General features: G+C 51.3%; 1 protein-coding gene across 1 annotated transcript in view; it reads left to right on the top strand.

The window, feature by feature from the left end:
• The window catches only part of SMG1 (SMG1 nonsense mediated mRNA decay associated PI3K related kinase), a 2,768,248-nt gene that overhangs the window by 1,803,943 nt on the left and 941,780 nt on the right, over nucleotides 1-22,525 (top strand). Inside the window, exon 48 of the mRNA XM_069647131.1 lies at nucleotides 16,988-17,267. Within this exon, the coding sequence (XP_069503232.1) occupies nucleotides 16,988-17,267 (280 nt within the window). The remainder of the gene's footprint in view (nucleotides 1-16,987; nucleotides 17,268-22,525) is intronic.

The following is a 22,525-nucleotide window of genomic DNA, read 5'->3' as shown; positions in this document are numbered from 1 at the left end:
TATTCTCTTGCAATAGATGTTTCCCCAGCTCTGGGGTATACCACACGATCGGCGCGCACACACCTAAAAGCATTGTGCTTTCATTTAAAATGGAATGCACATATATATAACTGGGATATCTACCCGATAGCGGACAGCTAGCATTATCCACGCATGTTTTCGGCATAACAGACAAACCTGCTGAACAATAGACAGTGCATGGCACTCGACAGCGGATATATGTACCAAAAGTAAACCATGTCAGAGGTCGAAGTGGGTGGGAACGTTGATTCCCCAACTTTTTATTTTTAATTTTTACTTTTCCTATACTTTTATTTTTAAAAAAAAACCTTTCTGGAAAGGTTTAGTTTTAAAATAAAAGTGCAGGAAGAAGTTGAAGATTGCACTTCAGTGCACTGCAATGCACATTCCCATAAATAGCAGGTGTTTTTGTTTGGGGGTTTGGATTGTGTGTGTACACTTCGACCACTGAACAATGTTGGTTGCACAGTGCAGAGATATTTTGATGCCAATGCCATTTAGCAGACTCCCAAAGGAACAGCCATCTCTGCTGTTCTGATCTGCGTCCTTGAATAGTTTTTGCCCTAATCCCCTCACCTCTCGTGTGTGCACAAATGGAAGAGTTCACGATTCGCATGACCTGTTTTATAGCAGACCCCTCATAATCCACACTGTGTGTTGAGGGCTGCCACCATGGCATTCTAAGCATCCTCCTCAGTAAGAACACTAACTACCAAAGGCATGGGGATGATTTTTGTTGTGGGGGTGAGGAGGCATGGGGATGGTGTTTTGTTTGTGGGTGCATAGTGTTTGGTTGGGGGTGGGGCCATGGGGCATAGTATTTGGTTTTGCGGGGTGGTGGTCATGGGGCTTAATGTTTGGTTGGGGGTAGTGGCCATGGGGCATTGTTTGGTTGGGGATGGTGGCCATGGGGCATAGTGTGGAGGTGGGCCCATGGGGCATAGTATTTGGTTGGGGGTGGTGGCCATGGGGCATAGTGTGGAGGTGGGGGCCATGGGGCATAGTGTTTGATTGGGGATGGTGGCCATGGGGTATAGTGTGCGGGTGGTGGCCATCAGGCATAGTGTTTGGTTGGGGATAGTGGCCAAGGGGCTTAGTGTTTGGTTCCCCATGTGGCATAGTGTGGGGGTGGTGGCCATCAGGCATAGTGTTTGGTTCAGGATGTGACCATGTGGCACAGTGTGAGGGCGGAGCCATGGTCCATAGTATTTGGTTGTAGACTGGTGGCCATGGGGCATAGTGTTTGGTTGCAGGCTGGTGGACATGGGGCATAATGTTTGGTTGGGGGGTGGGCATGGGGCATAGTGTTTGGTTGGGGGGTGGGGGACAGGGGGCATAGTGTTGCACTCCCAAAGCTAAAACACACATAGTTAAGAGATGTACCTCCTTTGCCTTTTTGGGAATCTGACTCAACGAAGGCCATACTCCCAAGAGTATGGCCAACTCAAACAGCAAATTATAGCAGTAAAAAATAATGGGATGTCCAGCCAAGGGTCATTAAAATATATATACATTAATTAAACAGACCATTTGCAATAGCTAAACAGAAAAAATGACAGAAACCCACTCCTGTTGAAAGAACACCTAATATGCAAATCAGTAAGATGAAGCACTCTCGTGTTGAAACAAGGAGTGAAAAGGGCCAAAAATGTGTACTGCAAAATTTAAGTTTGAAATACAAATAAAGACTGGTACACCTCAAAAATGTGTTTTTTCCATATGTTTAATAAAAATTGGGGGTTGAAAAACCCTGCTGCCACACCCTCATCCCGCCCCCCCCCCACATTTACTCTTCGGCCCACTATAGGCAGCATGTAAGGCACATTCGGCCCTTTGGCAAAATCAGTTGTGCACCCCTGGCCTATAGGGTCTCGGTCATTCCGAGTATTCTCTGTGCTTTTGAGGTGTTTCTTTTAAGGTTGCTGGTTGGCTCCCTAGGTTAGAGCCTAAAATTCTTTGCTCACTACTTGGAGTGCCAGGGAGTGTTTTGGTGAAGGTTGTTCGGTTGGAGTTGTGTCTATCCTCCCTACTACTGTTTTGGAAGTCACCAACCATTAAGATCTGGGCCAAGATGTACTAGAACATCCTGGAGGATGCCTCTCTGCTAGGACAAGTGGTGACATATGCAGAGAGGTTCTCTAAGAGTACATGGTTCAGAGACTTGGACCTGATTGCCAAACAATGCTTGAGGGAGTTCGGCATTTCTAGGGTCTTGGAGACATGGTTGGACCTCTATCTTTAAAGGGTTGAGGTGAAACTCCGCCATTTGGACATGGGTAGATCATTTAGCCGCCTCCGAAAGTTTGAGGTCTACTCCCATCACGCCTTCAAAATCCTAATTACCAAGTCTTACCTGATAAAGTTGCACATCCCAGAACTAGTGAGATTTATTGTGGCCAATGCGTCTTCAGACCCTCCCTGTTTTCGAAAAAACACAGGAGCATGGATTGGTGTCCCCAGAATCGAAAGACTATGCAGACTGTGCAGCAAACAAATAGACCATTTGCCACATTTTGAGCCAGTGTGGGGCCTTGAGCCTAGAGTACAGTAAGGCCTACAGAGACATTTGCTCGCACACTTCTGATCCATTTTGGGCTACAATTTCTGGAGCTGAAACTCTATCTGTAGCACCACCTTTTTATGTCTGGTAGAGGGCAATAAAGAAGCTTGACCTGCCCTCCTAGGCCATAGTGGTTGACGCCTTGCTAACCGGATTGCCGTAATTTAGATTCAAATGGCTTTGACTGGAGGCCTTGAAGCGCTGCATGATTTTAATGTTTGTTCAGTTATGTTTCTTTTTATGTTATTCATGCAATGTCTATATACAATACTGTGGTTTGACTTTTTAAACATTATGATTTTAATTCAGCTTGCTATTATTGTATTAGTGTAAAATGGTGTTACATTTTACCAGAGGCACTTAAAGTATTGTGATGGACCATGCTTTTCAATGCGTTACCTTTCTCCCGCAGATTCCTCATTAGATAGATATCCATTCCAGCTTCAGCTGCTCAGAAAACATTTGTACAGGGGGCCGTAGTGCGCTTCGACTTGGCCGTTGCACCGCCTTGACTCGATGCTCTGTCGGCTCCAGATGTGACCCTGGTCATCGTACATATACTGGGCCACTATGCCCCCGTACCTCAGTTGCTTTTTTCTGTGTGCACAGCGCGCTGCTCGTGAGGAACACTGCATCGATGACTTCAATTTCACTCAACGTTTTGTCGATTTTTTTTTTGCTTGACGTGAGCACAACCATGTCCATACCCCGAGTCTTGGGATTCAAACGCTGCATGGACAGCAGCTCAAAAATGTCCATGACCGATATGCAATCCATCTGCGTGTGGTGCCTCAGCATCAGACGCAACACTGATAGCTGTACGTTAAAATGAACCCGTAGTCCCTCGCGGAACGGACTGCGAAGCTCACGGTGGGCTGACTTCCCTGCAAATCCCCGACGCAGTCGACTGTTCTGTCTTCCTAGGCTGAAACAGAGGGGCCTGCTCCAGAAAAAGAAGAGGCATTGCAGAAAAACTAAAGATGTCATTCCCGAAGCTATTCGTCCTCTTCCTCCTCCCACAAGAAGAAACAACGCCACCAACAACAGCGCAAGTGCGATTATTCTAGTGAAAGCGGTAAGTCGTTGGTAGGGCTAACGTCCAGGGCTGAATGGGAGGTGTTTCAGACCCAGATCCTGGACATGTTTAAAAAGGCAGCTGTGGGTACGTTTGAGCCCTCAATGCTGCCGGTCCTGGTTGCGTCAGAGCCATCTGGCTTGGTGCTGAGCAAGACCGGGCCTCCTTCGGCACTGGTGCTTGTCAGCACACCTCGGGGGCCAGTTCCTTCTCATGCATCCTCGTCACCGAAAACCAGGTCAGTGCCGGGTGCCAAACAATCGACAGCCATTGAGCGGTCTTTCGTGCCAAAATCCAGGACCAACTTTTTCAGCTCCATGGCAGACATTTTCGGCGCCACCGATGACCACCACCCGGGTGGCTTTGACCCTACATATTCAGGGGCTTTAGGAGCTGATTTTTTCGTTGACCATGCATGCCTTGTAGCATAAGCTAAAGGTCTGCACGACGCCAGTGGGATCCCCAGGCGTAGAAATGCAGCAGGTGCACCCTTATGGCCACACCTATGCCAAATACAGGGCCTTAGATGACAGGGTGGTGGATACACTGTAGTGGAGTGCTCCGGCCAGGCCAGTTTCAGAATTTGATTTGACCAACATCCTTGATAAGGGACCTGCTACGGATAGGCCTATGCCCTTCAATGCAGCTATTGCCACCTTGTGGCAGCGCCCTTGTACCACACCCCTGGTCAACTCTGACTTTTCAAAAAAATACAGGCCGGCAAGGGAAGATCCTCTATCTCTCTTCCCACCCAACATCTCAGGGGTTAGTGGTACAGGCGGCCACAGTGTCCACCAGGTCAGCTACATCCACGTCCAATCTCCCACCAGATAGGGATGGCAAAAAAGTTGATGCCCTGGCATATACATTTTCATCAGGCAGCATGGCCTTGAAGGCACTCAATGCCTCTGGCAGTTCCACAAATTATAATTTTGGTTTGTGGACGGTCATTTGGGAAGCTGCTCAATATATTCCAGAAGCGGAGATGAGGGTGGGCTTCCTGAGGTCGGTGGACGATGGAAAAGAGGAGGACCGGCTGTCTTTGCAGACGAGCCTGGACGTGGCAGACTGTCGAAAGATCAATGGGGTCAGCCACAGTGCTCAGGAGGCAGGCTTACCTGCATACCTCCAGTGTTCTCACCCAATGTCCAAAATAACCTCTCACCATTGCTTTCGGTGGTGCGAATAATTTCGGCCCAAAGGGTGACGACTTAATGGAGAAATTCAGAGTCCAAGCTTGCCGCAAAGTCGCTCGGCCTAGCTGTGCAACAGCCGGCCAAGCATACCTTTTTAGTTTTTCGTCAAAGGGTAGAGGCTCTTCAAGCCAGCCCATGGTCCTCCCCTATTGTGTTGGTAACTAAACCTGATAATTATTGGTGGTTTTGCATAGACTTCAGGCATGTCAATGCCATCCCTGCCTCCGATGCCTATCCTATGCTACCCATCAATGAGTAAATAGATAGGCGGACCTCTACTCCTCACTCCTGGCCTCAACCACTCAACTCCTCCTCCTTGGAGACTTCAACATTCACCTGGATGCCTCCTGTCCCCCCTCTGTACTCATTTGCGACCTCTGCGACGCTCTCTCACTCACCATTCTCCCCTCTGGCCCGACTCATTCTGCAGGGCACACTCTAGATGTTCTGATCTCTTGAGACCTTCCCCTCTCTGTCCCTCTCTCCACTCCTCTCTCCTGGAGTGAACACTTTCTCCTATCCTCCCACCTCACCCTTCCTACCCCACAGGTCAAGCCACCTCCGTCACTGCCACCCACCTTCTCGGTCACCCGACCCATGAAGCGTGTGTCAATTGAGGCTTTCGCTGCCACCGTCTCACCCCCTCCTACACCCTGGCTGACTCTCACCATGCGCCACTCTTCTATATCTGATACTCTGGATATCCTTGCCCCTGTCATGAGAATCTGCTTGAAGCCCAAAGCCAAGTGTAACTCCTGGTATGACTCAGACCTCGTGACCCTAAAACGCAAGAGTAGGGTTGCCGAGAGGAAATGGCCTGCTTCAGGTTCATCCTCTGACAAACTGGCCTGCTGCCAGCTGCAAAGGCAATACCGGCTCTCTGTTCTCACCAAGAAGAGAGCTCATATCCAAGCGGGCGTCTCTGCGGCATCTAACAACTCGGCTGAACTCTTTAAAATCTGCAAGGAACTGGCCAATCCTGCCGCAGTCTCTACCTCTCCTATCCCTTCCCAGGCCCTCTGCACAGCACTAGCCTCTCATTTCATTTAAAAAACACAGGACATCCTGGCCTCACTCTCCTCTTCTCATCCCCCTCCCGCTATTCCCTGCTCTTCCTCTGGCCCTTCTGCAGCCATCCCTCCTTCTCTGCCTTTTCCCTTTTCTCTCCAGAGGTTTCTAGACCAGTCCGATCTATGAAAGTCTTGTCGAAACAGGTTCACCCCTGTTCCTCCAAAACTATCCAGGATCCCATCGACTCCCTGGATCCTGCCCTGGCGGATTTCTGCAATCACTCCTTCGCCACTGGAGTCTTCCCTTCCCCCCCCCCCCCCGGAAGCACTCTCTTGTGCACCCTCTTCTTAAGAAACCCTCTGCCGACCCCGCCTGCCCGGCTAACTATCGCCCAATCTTCATCACTCCATTCCTGGGCAAGCTCCTGGAGAAACTGGCCATCTCCCAGCTCAATCTCCACACTGAATGTGTTGGTTGTCTTCCTGACCATCAGTCTGGCTTCAGAGCTGCCAGAAGCACGGAAACTGCTCTCCTGAATATCCGAGAAGACCTGCTCACCAACCTAAACTCTAACACTCCCTGCGTTCTTATCTTGCTTGATCTCTCTTCTGCCTTTGACACTGTCAACCATGCCACCCTGCTCAACCGTCTCCGTGATAACCTGGGTATCACTGGTCAGGCTCTGGCGTGGTTGACTTCTTTCCTCTCCGACCGACCCTCCCAGGTCCAACTTGGGTCCTTACTCTCCGACATCTTTTTCTCTACCTGTGGTGTCCCCCAGGGATCTAACCTCTCTTCCTGGCTGTTCAACCAATGCCTGGCACTCCTTGCCCACTGCATCGCCGCTCTCTGTCCCAACTTTCAGTGCTATGCGGATGATACCCAGCTCATTTTCAGGCTACCCTCGGCCGCCTCCTCCTCTCCTTCCCTCATCTCTGTCTGTTTGCCATCCATGAATGGTGTGCTGCCAACGACCTATGCCTTAATACCAGTAAGACTGAGATTCTACTCATCGGCACACCTGCTCCCTCCTTCCCTGCAGCTCTCTGTCCGGCCTCTCTTGGCCCTCCTACCACTCCCACCTGCAAGGCTAAAAACCTCAGGGTCATCTTCGACGTCCCTAAGAAGTCACACTACCAGCTGCACCTCCTTAGAGGTATTCTTCCTTTCCTCTCCTTCCCCCAGAAGCTCACTGTCTCCAGAGCCATGGTCCTCTCGAAGCTGGACTGCTGTAACAGCCTCTATATAAATCTTCCTGCCTCCACTCCCCGCCCTCTGCAACGTATCCAAATCAGGACTGCAAGACTTGTCCTTGGCCTCAAGCCCAGGGATCTTATCTCTCCAGGACTGAAATCTCTGCACTGGCTCCCAGTGGCTGCGAGGATTAAGTTCAAAACCCTCTGCATTGTACACAAGGCCTTCTGGTGTCTGGGGCTGCAATACCTTCAACACTCTCTTCCTAAATATCTTCCTTCTCGAGCTCTTCGCTCATCTGCCTCCAACTCCCCCAGGGTCAGTCTCTTCTCCAAGCAACGAGTTGTTGGTAGATCACTCTCCTCGGCAGGGGCCTCTCTCTGGAACAGCCTTCCTTCCTCCCTGAAACTCGAGGAGAGCCATCTCCGGTTCCGGAAACACCTCAAAACCTTCCTCTTTGCTTCTGCTTTCTCTCCTCCCCTCCCATGCTGATTTCCTGACTGAAATTGCACCAGTTACCTGGCCACACTTTTCGGATCTCTGGCCCTGGCCCCATCAATTGCCCATCTGCACTTGGGGACCGTTTTTCTGTATCTCTTCAGTCCCCCTACCAGCACTTATGTCTGCACTTCCTTGCACTTGCCACTTGTGTATTTGTCTTTTTTTTAAAACTTATTTATTCCACTTTCCCATATACTGCACTTTCCCCTCTCCCTTCCCCTTATGCACTTTTCCTTTCCCCCTTCCCATGCACTTGCACGATCTGAATGACACCTGGCCTAGTAGGATCGTTGTCTGTCCTCCCTTGTCCCCTCCCCCCCTTTGCCTCGTCGCGCCTTGGAACACTTGTGTATAGGCGCGTCATAAATGCCATATCATAACAAACCCGGAAGTGCTGCATTTCTATCAACTCTAGACTTAACCAAGGGATATTGGCAGGTCCCTGTACATGGACCTGATTAGGAAAAGACTGCTTCTCCAGCGTGGGGTCTGGCATGGATTCACATGCTCATGAATATTCCCTGTCGTCAGGCTGGGAATCCTCGGTAAAGAAAAAATCAGTATCAGTTTCGTTTCTGATCTGTCTTTCTTAGTAGTAACCAATCACTGATCTCTGGGTCATACTGCCCCCAGCCAATGACTGCCCTCTCCCTAAGCCCCGCCTCTGGCAGCCATCCTCAGATTTTTACCGCACGTTCAAGTGTTGGGAGTCCTCATGCTTAGCTCTCGAGTTTTTTGCTACGTTTTCATGCTTTTTCAGGAGATTTTCTCATTTTTCGGTTTAATCGAGCCTCGAGCTCCACCATTTCTACTTCCCATAACGGGGACCCGTTTCGGATTTCTTCTACGCCCCTCAAGGGTGAAGTTTTCGTCGAGTTTACGCTTCTTGGAGGATTCTGGAAGATCTGTGGCCTACCTCAACGGACATGGCCCAGGACAAGGGAAGATCGACGCCCGGATCCAAGCTGTTCAGGTGCTGCCCTGGATGCAGATTACAAAATGTTTTCAAGGAGGACGAGCATTCGCGATGTCTCTACTGCCTTCATGAGGACAAGACGCACATGGAGAAGGACTGTGCGTTCTGCAAGAACCTTTCGGAACGGACCAAACAAGATCGTCGTCCCCGCCTCGCCGCCTGGCTGGAGAAGGGCACAGCAGGTGAGAAGGCGAAGAAAAAGTCTGAGCGGGCTTCTAAATCCTGTGAGGGCGCCCCGGCGACAGGGGCCCAACAGAAGGCCAAGCACCGGGAGTCCGCGGGCACCGGGAGCGCCGAAAGGTCGGGCTCTTCGGCTGCCAGGCAGGGCATGACTTCCCCGGCACGTTCAACCACGAGCCAGCGCTCTGGTTCGGGGAAGAGGAAGTCCGAGAACTCGGGTAAGCTGCTGGAGCGGCCCCGGTCGATCTCGAAGGGACCCGAGGGGGAGCGAGGCGCTAACCCTCCCCCCAAGGCGAAGGCCCAGGACGCACCTACGGTGGTGAGGGCTTTGATCCAGCCGGCAAAGCCGGCTGAGACTACGCCAGTGGAGATGGCCTCTGGGCCCAGAGTATCCCTGCCACCGCAGAGGGAATCCTCTTTCCAGCCCTTCGTTAAGACCCCCGTGAAGACCCCAGCGGAAAAAGAGGGGAGGGGGGGCGCGGTGGCCATTACAGACTCGGAATCAGCCTCTGAGGAGGATCTGATGGAAACCGGGAAGGGCCTCAACGAGAGGTTCATATGCCTCAACGAGAAGTTCGAGAAGGTTCGATCCCAGGGGACGGTTCCTGCTGATGTGATCGAAGATAGCGACGATGGCGACGAAGAGGGCCCAGTGGAGCAGCCATCCTGTCCGTCGCAGCCATTAACCGAGCCCCAGGATAGCTCAGCGGCCATTTTGTTGGCGATCCAATCCTTATGTACTGAGATAAGGACGAGGTTACCACGGACCCCGACGGAGGTTCCAGAACCGGGCCCGTCTGGAAGCCCTCCGAAACAAGCGGAGGAGAGTCCACCCCGCTCCTCCCTTCGTGCCCGCGAGGCCTGTGGACCCCTCATCCCCCTCACCGCACCCTAGAGAGGATACGATGATGGATACGGGGACGGACGACGACGACAGCGATGACACAACGGACATCCCGTCTTCACCCCCCCCCCCCCTTCGGGCTTCTCCACCCGACAAAATTGGCTCCTTTCACGCCATGATAGCCAGGGCATCCGAGCTCTTCCAGCTCTGCCCTGAGGAACAGAAAAAAAGGAAGGGTTTCTTTACCAACGACGGGAGGCCAAGAGGAAGACGGTCCTCGCGGTGCCGTTGCTCGACATCTGGGACGAGGGGCTGACTATCCTCAAGAACCCTTCCACGACACCCGCCAAGAGGGACAGGTACGAGAAGAAGTACTGAGTCCCTGATGCCGCCCCCTTGTGCCTCAGGGCCCAGCCCACGCCAGACTTTGTCGTCTCGTCAGCGGCCAGGAAGAAAGCAGCGGGTGCGGCGGCTTCAACTTCCACTTCCCCGCCGGACAGCGAAGGGCAAGAAGTTGGACTCCATGGGACGACGAGTCATCTCGTCGGCGGCAACGACGATTAAGGCAGCCAATGCCTTAGCGATCGTGGCCCGCTACGACAGGGAGCTTTGGTTCAAGATAGCTCCCCTGCTAGACTTCCTACCGGACAACAATAGGGCGGAGGCCCTACAAATTCTGCAGGAAGGAGAGGTGGCGTCTGATCACGCCATAACGGTGGCAACGGACATTGCCGATACTGGATTTCCCCAACTGGGCAACGGGGTTTGCCTCCGACGAGGATGGCTCAAGGCAACGGACTTTCGCCAGGACGTCCAGACCGAGTGTTGGATAACCGTTCGACGGCAACAACCTTTTTGGGAAGACGGTGGACGAGTTGCTCCAGGCCATCAAGACCGACTCGGAGACGGCCCGGGCCCTAAGGGTACTTCAACAACGACGGCCCTTTCGGAGCTCCGGAGGCAGACGGGGTGCCTCCAAGGGATCCAGCGGTGGCTCTTCTACATACCGCCAGGCGGCCCGCTCCTTGTCCCAGGAGGCCTAGAGAGGTCGCGGCAAGCAAGGGGGATCCTGTCGTCGTCAAGGAGGGAAAGGCCTCCTCCAAGCAAGACTGAACCCGCCGTGGCGTCGGGCCCCCACCGAAGCACCCCGGTGGGAGGCCGGCTGACAAAGTTTGTCAGCGTGTGGGAGTCCATCTCCGCCGACCGTTGCGTGCTGGACACCCTATCCAACGGGCACGCGCTGGAATTCCAAAAGAAGTGTCCTCGCATTCCTCCCGTGGCCAGGAAGGAGAATCACGTCTCTCAACTGCTGTTGGAGATAAGGGCGATGCTCAAGAAAGGTGCCATCGAGCTCATCCCCAGGCTGCTTCGGGGCTCCGGAGTGTACTCAAGGTACTTCCTTGTCAGAAAGAAGACAGGCGGTTGGCGCCCCAACCTGGACCTGCGTCGGTTAAACAAGTACATCAAGGTGCAGAAATTCAGGATGGTCACCCTCCACCACATGCTGGGACAGCTGGAGGAGGGTGACTTCCTATCGTCGTTGGACCTGGAGGATGCTTACTTCCACATCCCCATTCTAAAAGGATCTACCCCTACCTGGACGACTGGCTAATCCGGGCAAGGTCAAGAGAACTCGCAGTCGAACACACAGCGAGGACCGTCCGGCTGCTCACGGAACTGGGATTCGCCATCAACTACCCCAAATCCCACCTGGTTCCGTCGCAAGTAGCACTGTTTCTGGGAGCGAAGCTTGATACAGTGGGGCAATTGGCCTGCCCGTCGGAGCAGAGGACGAAGGCCATTATGGTCAAGGGGCGGCGCCTTCTAGCCACGGACACGGCCAGGGTGAGGTCCATCAAGTCCCTCCTCGGGATAATGTCCTCATGCATCTACCTTGTATGCATCTACCTTGTAGCCCTTTGCAGACTTCGGATGCGTCCGCTACAGGAGTTCCACGACGCCTGCTGGTTTAAGGCGACGGGCTGCTTCGAAGACAGGATCCCTCTCGACGAGGAGTTCCGTCGGGCGATCCTATGGTGGGGTACCCGTGCGCACCTCACTACAGGCACGGACTTTCAGACCCCGGCGTTTCAGGAGACGGTGACGACGGACGCCTCTCTGGAGGGTTGGGGGGTCCACACCGGAGATCTCCACGCAAGAGGCCTTTGGCTCCCGGAGGATATGTCTCTCCACATCGACGTCCTGGAGCTTCGAGCAGTGTTCTGGGCGCTCAAGTCGTTCCTTCCGTCCCTCAAGGACAAAGTGGTGAGGATCTTCTCCGACAACACCACCACGATATTCTACATACGGAAGCAGGGAGGCACGAGATCCCCACCCTATCCAAGGAGGCCCAGGATCTGTGGTACTGGGCCATCGCCCAGGGGATGTTTCTGGTTCCCTTCCACTTGGCAGGAATAAAAAACACCAATGCCGACTCACTCAGCAGAGAGCTGCGCTCGTGCCACGAGTGGGAACTACGTCAGGATGAACTCCAAGTGCCAGAGGTTCGCCAGCAGGTTCCCGCAGCCGAGGAGCATGGGTGATGCTTTCTCGTTCCCTTGGGACGGCCTGTTTCTATACGCGTTCTCTCCGTTGCCGTTGCTGCTCCGTCTCATCAACCAGCTCAAGAAGTCCAGGTGCAGAATGATCCTCGTTGCACCGGCGTGGCCGAGGCAGATCTGGTTCCCGGACCTTCTGGACTTGTCAACGTCCCCACCAGTCAAGCTGCCGGCGGACGCGGTTCTTATCCCCAGGGAAGGAGGCGCCATTCTTCATCACGACCCGGAGTCGCTGAACTTGCAGGCCTGGCTACTGCAGCACTAGAGTTTGGAGGGTAGGATATCCCGGCTGACTGCAGAGAGGTTCTTGCAAAAGCCAGGGCGTCCTCAACTCTCAAGTGTTACGGTCATAAGTGGAAGAGGTTCTCTGTCTGGTGCCGTACACAGAAGATTAACCCTCTGCGGATTACGGCCCCTCAAGTACTGCCGTACCTACTGTTGCTGGCCAAAACTGGACTTTCTCACGCCTCCATCAAAATACATCTGGCTGCCATCTCCTGATATACCAGGACTACGGTACGGGCGTCCTTGTGGTCTCATCGCCTGGTAAAGGAATTTATGAAGGGACTATTCCGATCGTTCCCGCCAGTGAAGGCTCCTGCCCCGGCGTGGGAGCTTAATGTGGTGCTGACCAGGCTCATGGGTGTCCCATTCGAGCCTATGCATTCGGCGCCTTTGAAGTTCTTGTCATGGAAGACGGCGTTCCTCGTGGCCATCACCTCCCCACGACGAGTGGGAGAGATCCAGGCCCCAACTTGCAAGCCTCCATACTTGACTTTTCATGACACGAGGGTGGTGCTGAGGACACACCCCTCCTTCATGCCCAAGGTGCCGTCGGACTTCCACCTCAACGAGCCCTTGGTGTTACCAGTTTTCTTCCCGTCGCCTTCGACGCTGGCGGAGAGGACTTTGCACTCGCTGAATGTAGCTAGAGCGCTGAAGTTCTACGTGGACCGCACGAAAAGTTTTTGGAAGAAGCCACAGCTGTTTGTGAACTTTGGGTCTGTGAATCAAGGGAAGGCTCTTTCGAAGACTTCCATTTCCAGATGGCTCTCCGGCTGCATCATGCACTGTCACCGGTTGGCAAACCGACCGCTGCCCGGCCGTCTGAGGGCCCATTCGACCAGAGCGATCGCTGCTACCACGGCGTTCCTGTCTGGTGTGCCCCTGCTGGACATCTGCCAGGCTGCTACGTGGAGGTCGACACACACCTTCACAAGATTCTACTGCGTTGATCGGGACTCCAGGGAGGAGTCCAGGGTCGGCCAAGCAGTGCTGCGCAACCTGTTCGCCTAAGGTGAGCATGGTGAGGAGGTAAGAGTTGCTTAATGTTGAATTTTGGATGTAATGCTTAATGTTGAGCCTTTGCCACCTCCCGTGGTTGTGCATGTGTATACTGCTATGTATTCTTTTATTCATGAGCATGTGAATCCATGCCAGACCCTATGCTGGAGAAGGAAAAAGTTACTTACCTGTAACTTCTCCAGAATGGGTCTGGCATGGATTCACATGCGAACCCTCCCGCCTACGCCTCTGCGGCTCTTCACTTGGTCATACTGCCACTTTGCGTGCTACCAAATCTGAGGATGGCTGCCAGAGGCGTGGCTTAGGGAGAGGGCAGTCATTGGCTGGGGGCAGTATGACCCAGAGATCAGTGATTGGTTACTACTAAGAAAGACAGATAGAAACGAAACTGATACTGATTTTTTCTTTACCGAGGATTCCCAGTCTGACGACGGGGAATATTCATGAGCATGTGAGTCCATGCTGGAGAACAACAGTTAGAGGTAAGTAACTTGTTCCTTGTCCCTTTTCACCTGGCGGGCACCAGGAACACCATTGCAGACTCACTCAGCAGGGAGCTACGTTCTTGCCATAAGTGGGAGCTTCAATTGGCAGACACCCCCGTCCCCTGCACATCCTCATTACTGGTAACTACCAGTCAGAAGTTCAAGAAATTTGTAGTGATTCAAATTCTGTCAGTAGGTATAGTTGATGAGACAACCCCTTGTTTATTTACTTTTTTTGATCTATCAAACAGACCCAATATCTCATTAGAATAGTCTGAACAAAAGAGGAATTCATGGAACAGACGTACATTGACCTTTTGAACACATGTGATTTTCTATTTAATTGCCTCTCTAATCACAAATGATCAAACACGTAGTGTTATACTGCTCACTGATATAAACTTTTCGTTTGCCTTGTAGATTTATTTGGAGTTTGATGAATTATCATTTAATTGATTTAATGTGAAGCTTATTTTGCTCCCGGTGAAAATATATACTTTCCCAAAATGCGTTGAGGTATATGTATTGTTTCATATACCTATGATTAATAAAATATGACATGTAATGTACTGTTGATTCAAAATAATACAAGGGACATTTACTTGATCTATAATCAAAACTATACCTACTGACAGAATTTGAATCACTACGCGTAAGGGTGTGCAGGGGACGGGAGTGTCCGTCAATTGAGGACACTTAATCTTTTGCAATTAGTCTGGCGACTTTTAGTGTCAGTCGTTTTTTCTCCCTTGGACCCTAAAATTGAACTACTCATTACCAGTTTCATTAATCAAGATGAGCGTTTACCTATTCCAGTTGCATTACTAGTGGGAACTTCGCCAGGACCAGGTAGATCTTCTATTCCACCAATGGGGTGAACTCCAGATCGACCTCTTTACGACGGCGGCATACTCACAAGTGCCAGAGATTAGCCAGCGGGTTCCGAAGCCGAGGAGTATGGGGGATGCTTTCTTGCTCCTGTTGGAGGGACTTTTCCTGTACGCTTTCCCTCAACTCCCACTTCTATTACGAGTTATCAATACACTCAGACTATGTCACTGCAAGATGATACTCATTGCTCCGGCGTGGCTGCAACAAATCTGGTACCAGGACCTGCTGCGTCTGTCAGCAGCCCCGTCTTTCCATTACTTCAAGATTTTCTTGCCTGAGACAGAGGGGCAATTCTACATCGCGACCCAGTGTCACTGAACCTCCGGGCCTGGCTCCTGCAGCCTTAGAATTGGGACATTACTCTTTTCCTATGGAATGGAAGGACATCCTAGCCAAGGCCCGAGCCTCTTCACCGTTGACTTGCAATGGCCATAGGTGGAAGAGTTTCTCCTTTTGGTGGCGGTCTCAGAAGATTAATCCTTTGCGATTTAGTGCCCTGCAGATCCCATCATACCTGCTTTCCTTGCCCAAAGCGGGTCTGGCTCACTTGGCCTCCATATCCCGTTACACCAGGACTCCCGGTAGGCCTTCCCTGTGGTTGCACAGGCTAGTCAAGGAGTTCCTCAAGGGCCTTTTCATGACTTTTCCTCGGGTCAAGACTCCTGCCCCTGATTGTAAACTTAATGTGGTCTTTGCAAAGCTCATGGAGGGCTCCCTTTGAGCCGATGCATCAGGCTCTGCTCAAGTTTCTCTCATGGAAGACTGCGTTCCTCGTGGCCTTCACTTTGGCCAGGTCGGTCGGGGAGATCCAGGCGCGCTGTCCTGCAAACATCCATACTTGCCTTTTCACGCTACAATAGTGGTACTGTGTACACACCCCGCTGTCATGCCAAAGGTACCATCAGAGTTCCACCTCAACGAGCCTTTGGTGTTTTGCCGTCTTCTTCCAGAATCCGTTGTCGCCAGCGGAAAGGACCTTGCATTCGCTCAACATTACTCGTGCCTTGAAGTTTTACGTGACACGCTCGAAGAGTTTTCGGATGACTTCTCAGTTCGTCAACTTTGGACCTGTGAATCATGGAAAGGCATTGTCTAAGGCTTCCATCTCCAGGTGGCTCTCTGGCTGCATCATGCACTTTCATTGTCTGGCTAACAGACCTCTTCCTGGCTGGCCGAGAGCCCACTATACCAGAGCCATTGCTGCACCAACAGTGTTTCTCTCTGGTGTGCCCCTGCTTGACATCTGCAGGGCTGCTACGTGGAGGTTCACGCACACCTTCACAAGGTTGTACTGCGTCAACAGGGATTCCAGGGAGGAGTCCCGGGTCGGGCAAGTGGTGCTACGCAACCTGTTCACTTGAGGTGAGTATGTTCCAGTGGTAAGTGTTGTTGCTTCTGTTGAGCCTTGCCACCTCCCGTGGTTGTGTATTTGTACTGCATTTAATCTTTATTCATGAGCATGTGAATCCATGCCAGACCCGATGCTGGAGAAGGTTTAAGTTACTTACCTGTAACTCTTGTTCTCCAGCATGGGTCTGGAATGGATTCACATGCAACCCCTCCCTCCATCCCCTCTGGCACTTCTTGGTTCATACGGTCACTTTACATGCTTACCAAATCTGAAGATGGCCACCAGGGGTGGAGCTTATGGAAAGGTCAGTCATTGGATGGGGGCAGTATGACCCAAAGGAAAGTGATTGGTTTAGAGGAGAGATACAGTTTTCAAGCTAAAGTGAAAGTTTTTTCTTTTACTGAGGATTCCCAGCCAGACGACTGGCAACATTCCTGAGCATGTGAATCCATGCCAGACCCATGCTGGAGAACAAGTTATAGGTAAGTAACTTAAACCATCCCCATCATGAGAGTTGGATAGTCCTCTGTTGTTGGGGGGGAAAAATGGACTGGCAGGTGTTGTCGTTGGGTGGAGTTGGCATACCCCATGCACGGCCTCATGTCCAAATTTGACATTTTGTGGGTTTTCTTTTGTTGTGCAAATCCTTTTTGCTTTTGCGGGATGGACCCCCTTGAGTAAAGAGGACTCTGAGCTAGCAATTCCGGTGAGAAACCTCTACCTATTTCATTAAATGTCAAATGACCAATAGCAAACACTGCAAAAAATATATTGAATATATTTATTTTAACATTGGCTTAACTGTAAATTGTAAATCCCTACATTTTCATTCATTGTAGGTCCTCCCAGCTATGTACCTGCTACAGCCTTTCTTCAGAATGCTGGCCAAGCGCATCTGATCAGTCAGTGTGAGCAACATGAAGGAGAAGTTGGTGGTCTTCTGCAGCAGAGGCGCTCTGTGTTGAGAGGGTGCCTTGAGCATTTACATAACTATGCTACTGTGGCTCTACAGTATCCAAAAGCTGTCTTTCAGAAGCATCGTACAGAGCAGTGGAAAACCTGGATGGAGGAGTTGATTTGTGACATGACTATGGAACATTGTCAGGAACTTTACAGAAAGTAAGTTGTCAACAAAATAGTTTAAGCGCGTCTTCTAACAATTTCTGATGCTTGTTAACATGCTTATAATCACATGCTGTGCATACGGTCCGACATTCAGTGGTAACCGCAGAGTATTGCATCTTGTCTTTCAGGGACCGAAAGGGGACGTCGGCATAGGTGTGTCTGTAACACTAACGTGAGGGATTTTGGGTGACGTGTAGTGTACCCAAAATCCCTCAAGCGCCGAGGTATCTGATTGTTTTTTTCCGCCCAGATAACTGGTCACCCTATAGATGAGCTCTTACATAAGAGACATTGTTTATCTTATACCGACTTGTCAGTTATTCCCAGTGAAGTCACTTCGGTCACAAGAACATCTTCGACGAAGACTGCGGGGGATTAGTCTACGGCGATGGATTTCGGCGCCTAAGATCCGGCGGCCAGACTTTCCATGTGGTCGGGCCCTCTGGCCCACCTTTACAGTAGGGAGAGTGGGGTCGGGGTGGCAATATTTTCGGTATGTGTTTCCTCTTTCCCCCTCTTTACCCATTTCGATCTGGTCATCTTCCCCTTTTGCTATGGAAAGGACTCCTTTTAGGTTCTGCCCTAAGATTAGGGTCAGATATCCTTGGAAGGACGAACACAGGACGTGCAACGCCTGTCTCCTTAGATCACGACAAAAAGTGGTGTGCGGCCTGCAAACTCTTCGGCCTAAGACCCTTAAGGAGCGCTATGTAAAGCGGTGGGCCCCATATGGTATGTCGCGGTTGGAACCCCCCTTCCCCCACCGCTACACCCACTGAGAGTGACGAGGGCACTTCAGATGACCAAACATCCGTTGGGGATGTAATAGACCTTGAGGCGGACACTTCTAGGTCCGCCACGCCCGTCCCCGACCCTTTAAGGCCTGACTCTGGTCTCGCTTCAGGGACACCCCCGCGACAGGGGCGTACAAGCGCATTTCACTAAGCACACAACCCCTACGCCTATTTCGACGTCCACGTCTAAAAAGGTGAAAGCGCCAGCAGGGCCGTCGAAAATGTCTGCATTTTCCACGGATCGTGTAGATCCAAAGCCTTTCCCACATCGGCAGCAGCGTCTTGCGACTGGGCAATCAAAAACAAGTAAGGGCGCTACTCCTAAAACTTCACACGTCGAAGCGCGGAAATCCGATGCTACGATGGTCCCGAAGGCCTCTAATCGAAAAACCGACCGCTTGGCCCCCTAACGTCGCGGAAGGCGATACACCTACCGATAGACCATCGGAACCATTATCTCACGCCGATTGGTCGGTTATCGAGGACAGCATCAAGAGAATTACTGCGGCGGTGGGACTTATGCCGGTTCCACCGAAAATCATGGGGCAAGCCGCGGACAAATCTTTTGATACGCCATGGGCCCCCGATTCTCACGATGCTTATGAGGACTGTCGAGAGCCTCTTTCCAAAACCCTAAGAGACACTTTTCCGGAAGACGACCTTTTTCAACCCATAGGCATTTGAAGAGACATTTGAAGGGTGTATGGACCGTCTGGAGAGAATTATCAGTTTTTCTGATCATCCTTCCCCGAAAAGGTCTCGTGGAGAGCCTAATTTTCAATCTACTTCTCATTATCAGGAAGATCAGCCTTCTGTCCCCATCCAGCAGGAAGACCTTGTCCACATGGACACCTATAGGGACATTTACGATGAAGAGGAAGAAACTTCCTTTCTGCAAAATTATGAGGAGGATCAGGCGGGTGCCACAGACAATTGGGAAGAAACCGAGCAAGAGGGAACGGACCCATGGACACTTCCCTATCAAGATCAGGACACTGATGTATTGTGTCTGGATTCTTCTCCGTCCACTCCGGTTCGTCAGGCCTTGCCTGTAGATGACCAGATGGCCTTCAACTCTGTTAAAGAAGGCAGCTGAACATTTTCAGATCTCTACTCAAGAGGCTGTGCCTGATCAGGACTTTGTAGAGGATATTCTTAAGGAGAAACCTCCATCTAGCCAAGCCATTCCCCTCCTTAATTCCATCAAGAGAAGATTGGTTCCCTCCTTGGTATCACCAGCTCAAACCCGGGCAGTGAACCCAAGAGTGGAAAAAATAGTTTCGGCCGTCTCCTTCCGACCCACAATACATTAAACGGGACGCCATCCCTGATTCTCTGGTAGTGACTACCACCCGAAAAAGAGCAGGGGTACCCCTTGCCACTGGGGAGGCACCCCCGGACAGGGAATCCAAGAGGCCGTATGTCTTAGGCAAACGAGTCACGTCAGCTGCCGCATTCACTACATGTATAGCAAATACCACGCTGTTCACAAGTTATGCTGACGCACAGTGGAACCTACTCCAGGAAGGCCTCAAGGAGGTCCCAGAGCCCGACAAGTCCACATTTCTGTCTATTGTAGCCTAGGGAAGGCAGGTGAACCAGAATGTGATAAATAACACTCTGGACACAGCTGAAACAGCAGGCAGATCTCTGGCCCAAGATACCCTACTCAAAAGACACGCTTGGCTGTGTACCTCAGGGTTTAAATCCAAAACACAGGCCTCACTCATTAATAAGCCTATTGAAGAAGCTAACCTCTTTGGGAAAGCGGTTGATGAGGCCTTAGAAACAGCCAAGAAAGAGCACAAGACTCTTAAATCTCTGCAAATGATCACACAAAAACATTCCCCCCAGAGAGGTAATGACTCCAGGTGGTCCTTTCGAGGGCAGTCCCGTGCAATAAGTAACTATTGCAATGGGGGTTTCAATACAGGACAAATTTCAGAAAGCCCCGCATACTATCCTTCAAGAGGACAGCGACGCGGCAAAAGCATAGGTAGAGGCCCCAATCCTAGAGGAGCCGCAGCCTCCGGTCAGAAATGACCATCAGATCCAGGTCCCCTCCCATGTTTGCCCGATCGGGGGGCAATTAACATCTTTCCTCACGGCATGGGAGGGGATAACACCAGACCAGTGGGTCATAAAGACGGTCGCCTAGAGGTACTGTGTGGAATTCACCTGACCTCCACAATTCAGACCACTACGCTCACAGCGCCTTTCACCGGACCATCTGGAAATCCTGAATCAAGACGTGGAAGCGCTGCTGGGAAAGGACGCCATAGAAGCTGTCCCTATTCAGGTAAAAAGGGTATTTATTCTGTGTACTCCCTTGTACCCAAAAAGGACTTCACCATGCGCCCTGTTCTAGACCTGCAACCCAGCAAACAAGTTTAGAAAACCTCAGAAGTTTTGCATGGTTACTCTGCAGGAGGTGATCCCACTATTGAAACAGGGGGACTACATGGGAACATTGGACATGAAAGATGCATACTTTCATATTTCGATGTTTCCAGCGCACAGGAAATATCTAAGGTTCATGATGGAGGACAGGCATTACCAATTCAACGTACTCCCCTTCGGCATCGCCTCAGTGCAAAGGGTGTTTATGAAGGTCCTGGCAGTGGCGGCAGCACACCTGCGCAGACTATCCGTCCGAGTTTACCCTTACCTAGACGACTGGCTCATAACAGGGGACTCGTACAACACATGTTTTTCAAACACCCAAAAAAACAGTAGATCTTCTCTTCAGTCTGGGTTTCTCTATCAATGAGAAGAAATCCAGCCTAGTCCCCAGTCAAACAAAACAATTTCTGGGAACTCTAGTTCGGACGGAAGATGGCCTCGTCTTCCCATCCAACATCAGAATATGGTTTTTTAGATCCCTCAATATGTAGCCAGTGGGGAGGTGACGGTGCGCAAAGCCATACGTTTGCTAGGAATGATGGCGACGTGCATATGTTTGGTTCCCCATGTGCGACTGTGCATGCGTACCATGCAGGAGTGGCTCAACAGCCAGTGGTGTCAGGCCAGCCACAATGGGAAGATCTGGTAGTTGTCTCGCCAGCCCTCGTTCTCTCTGCAGTGGTGGTCAAGAGAAAACCTCTTGAAGGGGGGAAGACCTTCACCACCCCTGCAGTGGAAGCCACTCTCACGACAGACGCATCTCTCAGGGTGTGGGGGGCTCACCTGCTTCAGCAGACAGCACATGGAGTGTAGTCCCCTCAAGTAGCATCCAATCATATAAATTTACTGGAACTATTAGTGGTGGCCAAGGCATTAAAGGCCTTTCAGATGCAACTACAAGGGAAGATGGTGCTGATTCGAACGGACAGCACTACAGCCATGTATGACCTAAAGAAACAGGGGGCACTCACACTCCAGGGCTATCCAGGCTATCCGAAAACATTTGGATATGGGCTCTCAGACACAAGATGTTCCTGTTGTCCCAACATGTTCCAGGGGAACTCAATCTTCTGGCAGACGTGCTCAGCAGAGATTTTCCGCTGCCCGAAGAATACGAATGGCGTCTGCACGAAGACATTGTGTCCAACGTCTTTGCAGAATGGGGATTCCCAGAGATCGACCTGTTTGCAACTCAGGAGAGTGCCCAATGCCAAGACTATGCCTCCAGGTACCCCCGGAACAGCTCCAAGGGGGAACGGTCTCTGGATAACATGGTCAGGGAAATTTGTCTACGCTTTTCCCCTGACTCCCCTTCTCAACAAGATAGTGCACAAGATGCCCTAGGAACCACTTACCATGATACTGGTGGCCCCGCCAACCCTGGTTTGCTCATCTGATGGAAATGTCCCTCTCCCCTCCAGTAAAACTACCCTGCACATACAACATGTTGTCTCAGGACAGCGGGGAGACCCTACACCCATGCCCACAAACTCTGAACTTAGCAGCCTGGCTCCTGAGGTCATAGAGTTTTGACACCTACAGCACCCTCAGAGGTGTATGGACATACTCAGGGAAACTAGAAAACCTAACACACGTTATTGCCATGCCAGCAAATGGAAACGTTTTGTCATCTGGTGTAATTCCAAGGGCGTCCATCCCATCGATTGCTCACCCACACACATTGTGCTGTACCTTACCCATCTGTTAGACACTTGGTTGGTCTTCAATTCCCTAAAGGTTCATCTGGCTGCCCTTTCAGCCTACACCACATCACAACAAAAGGTGTTGTGGTGGAATATACCGGTGATTAAGGCCTTTATGGAAGGTGTTAACAGGATTTACCCTCCCATTTCTCACCCAGCTCCTGGGTGTGACCTAAATGTGGTTTTGACCAGGCTCATGGGAGCTCGCTTTATGCATTGGCTCAAAGGAAGTCTAAAGGACCTGACTTACAAAATGGCCTTCCTAGTGGCTATCAGTTCTGCTAGAAGTGTTGGTGAACTACAAGCACTTTCTGTTCTAGACCCCTTTGTTACAGTCCACAGGGATAAGGTA

The sequence above is a fragment of the Ambystoma mexicanum genome, chromosome 2q, assembly GCF_040938575.1.
Source record: "Ambystoma mexicanum isolate Mex_15411 chromosome 2q, UKY_AmexF1_1, whole genome shotgun sequence".
NCBI classification, from domain to species: Eukaryota; Metazoa; Chordata; class Amphibia; order Caudata; family Ambystomatidae; genus Ambystoma; species Ambystoma mexicanum.
The sequence above is the reverse complement of the archived record's forward strand: the minus strand, read 5'-3'. Positions and strand labels throughout refer to the sequence as shown.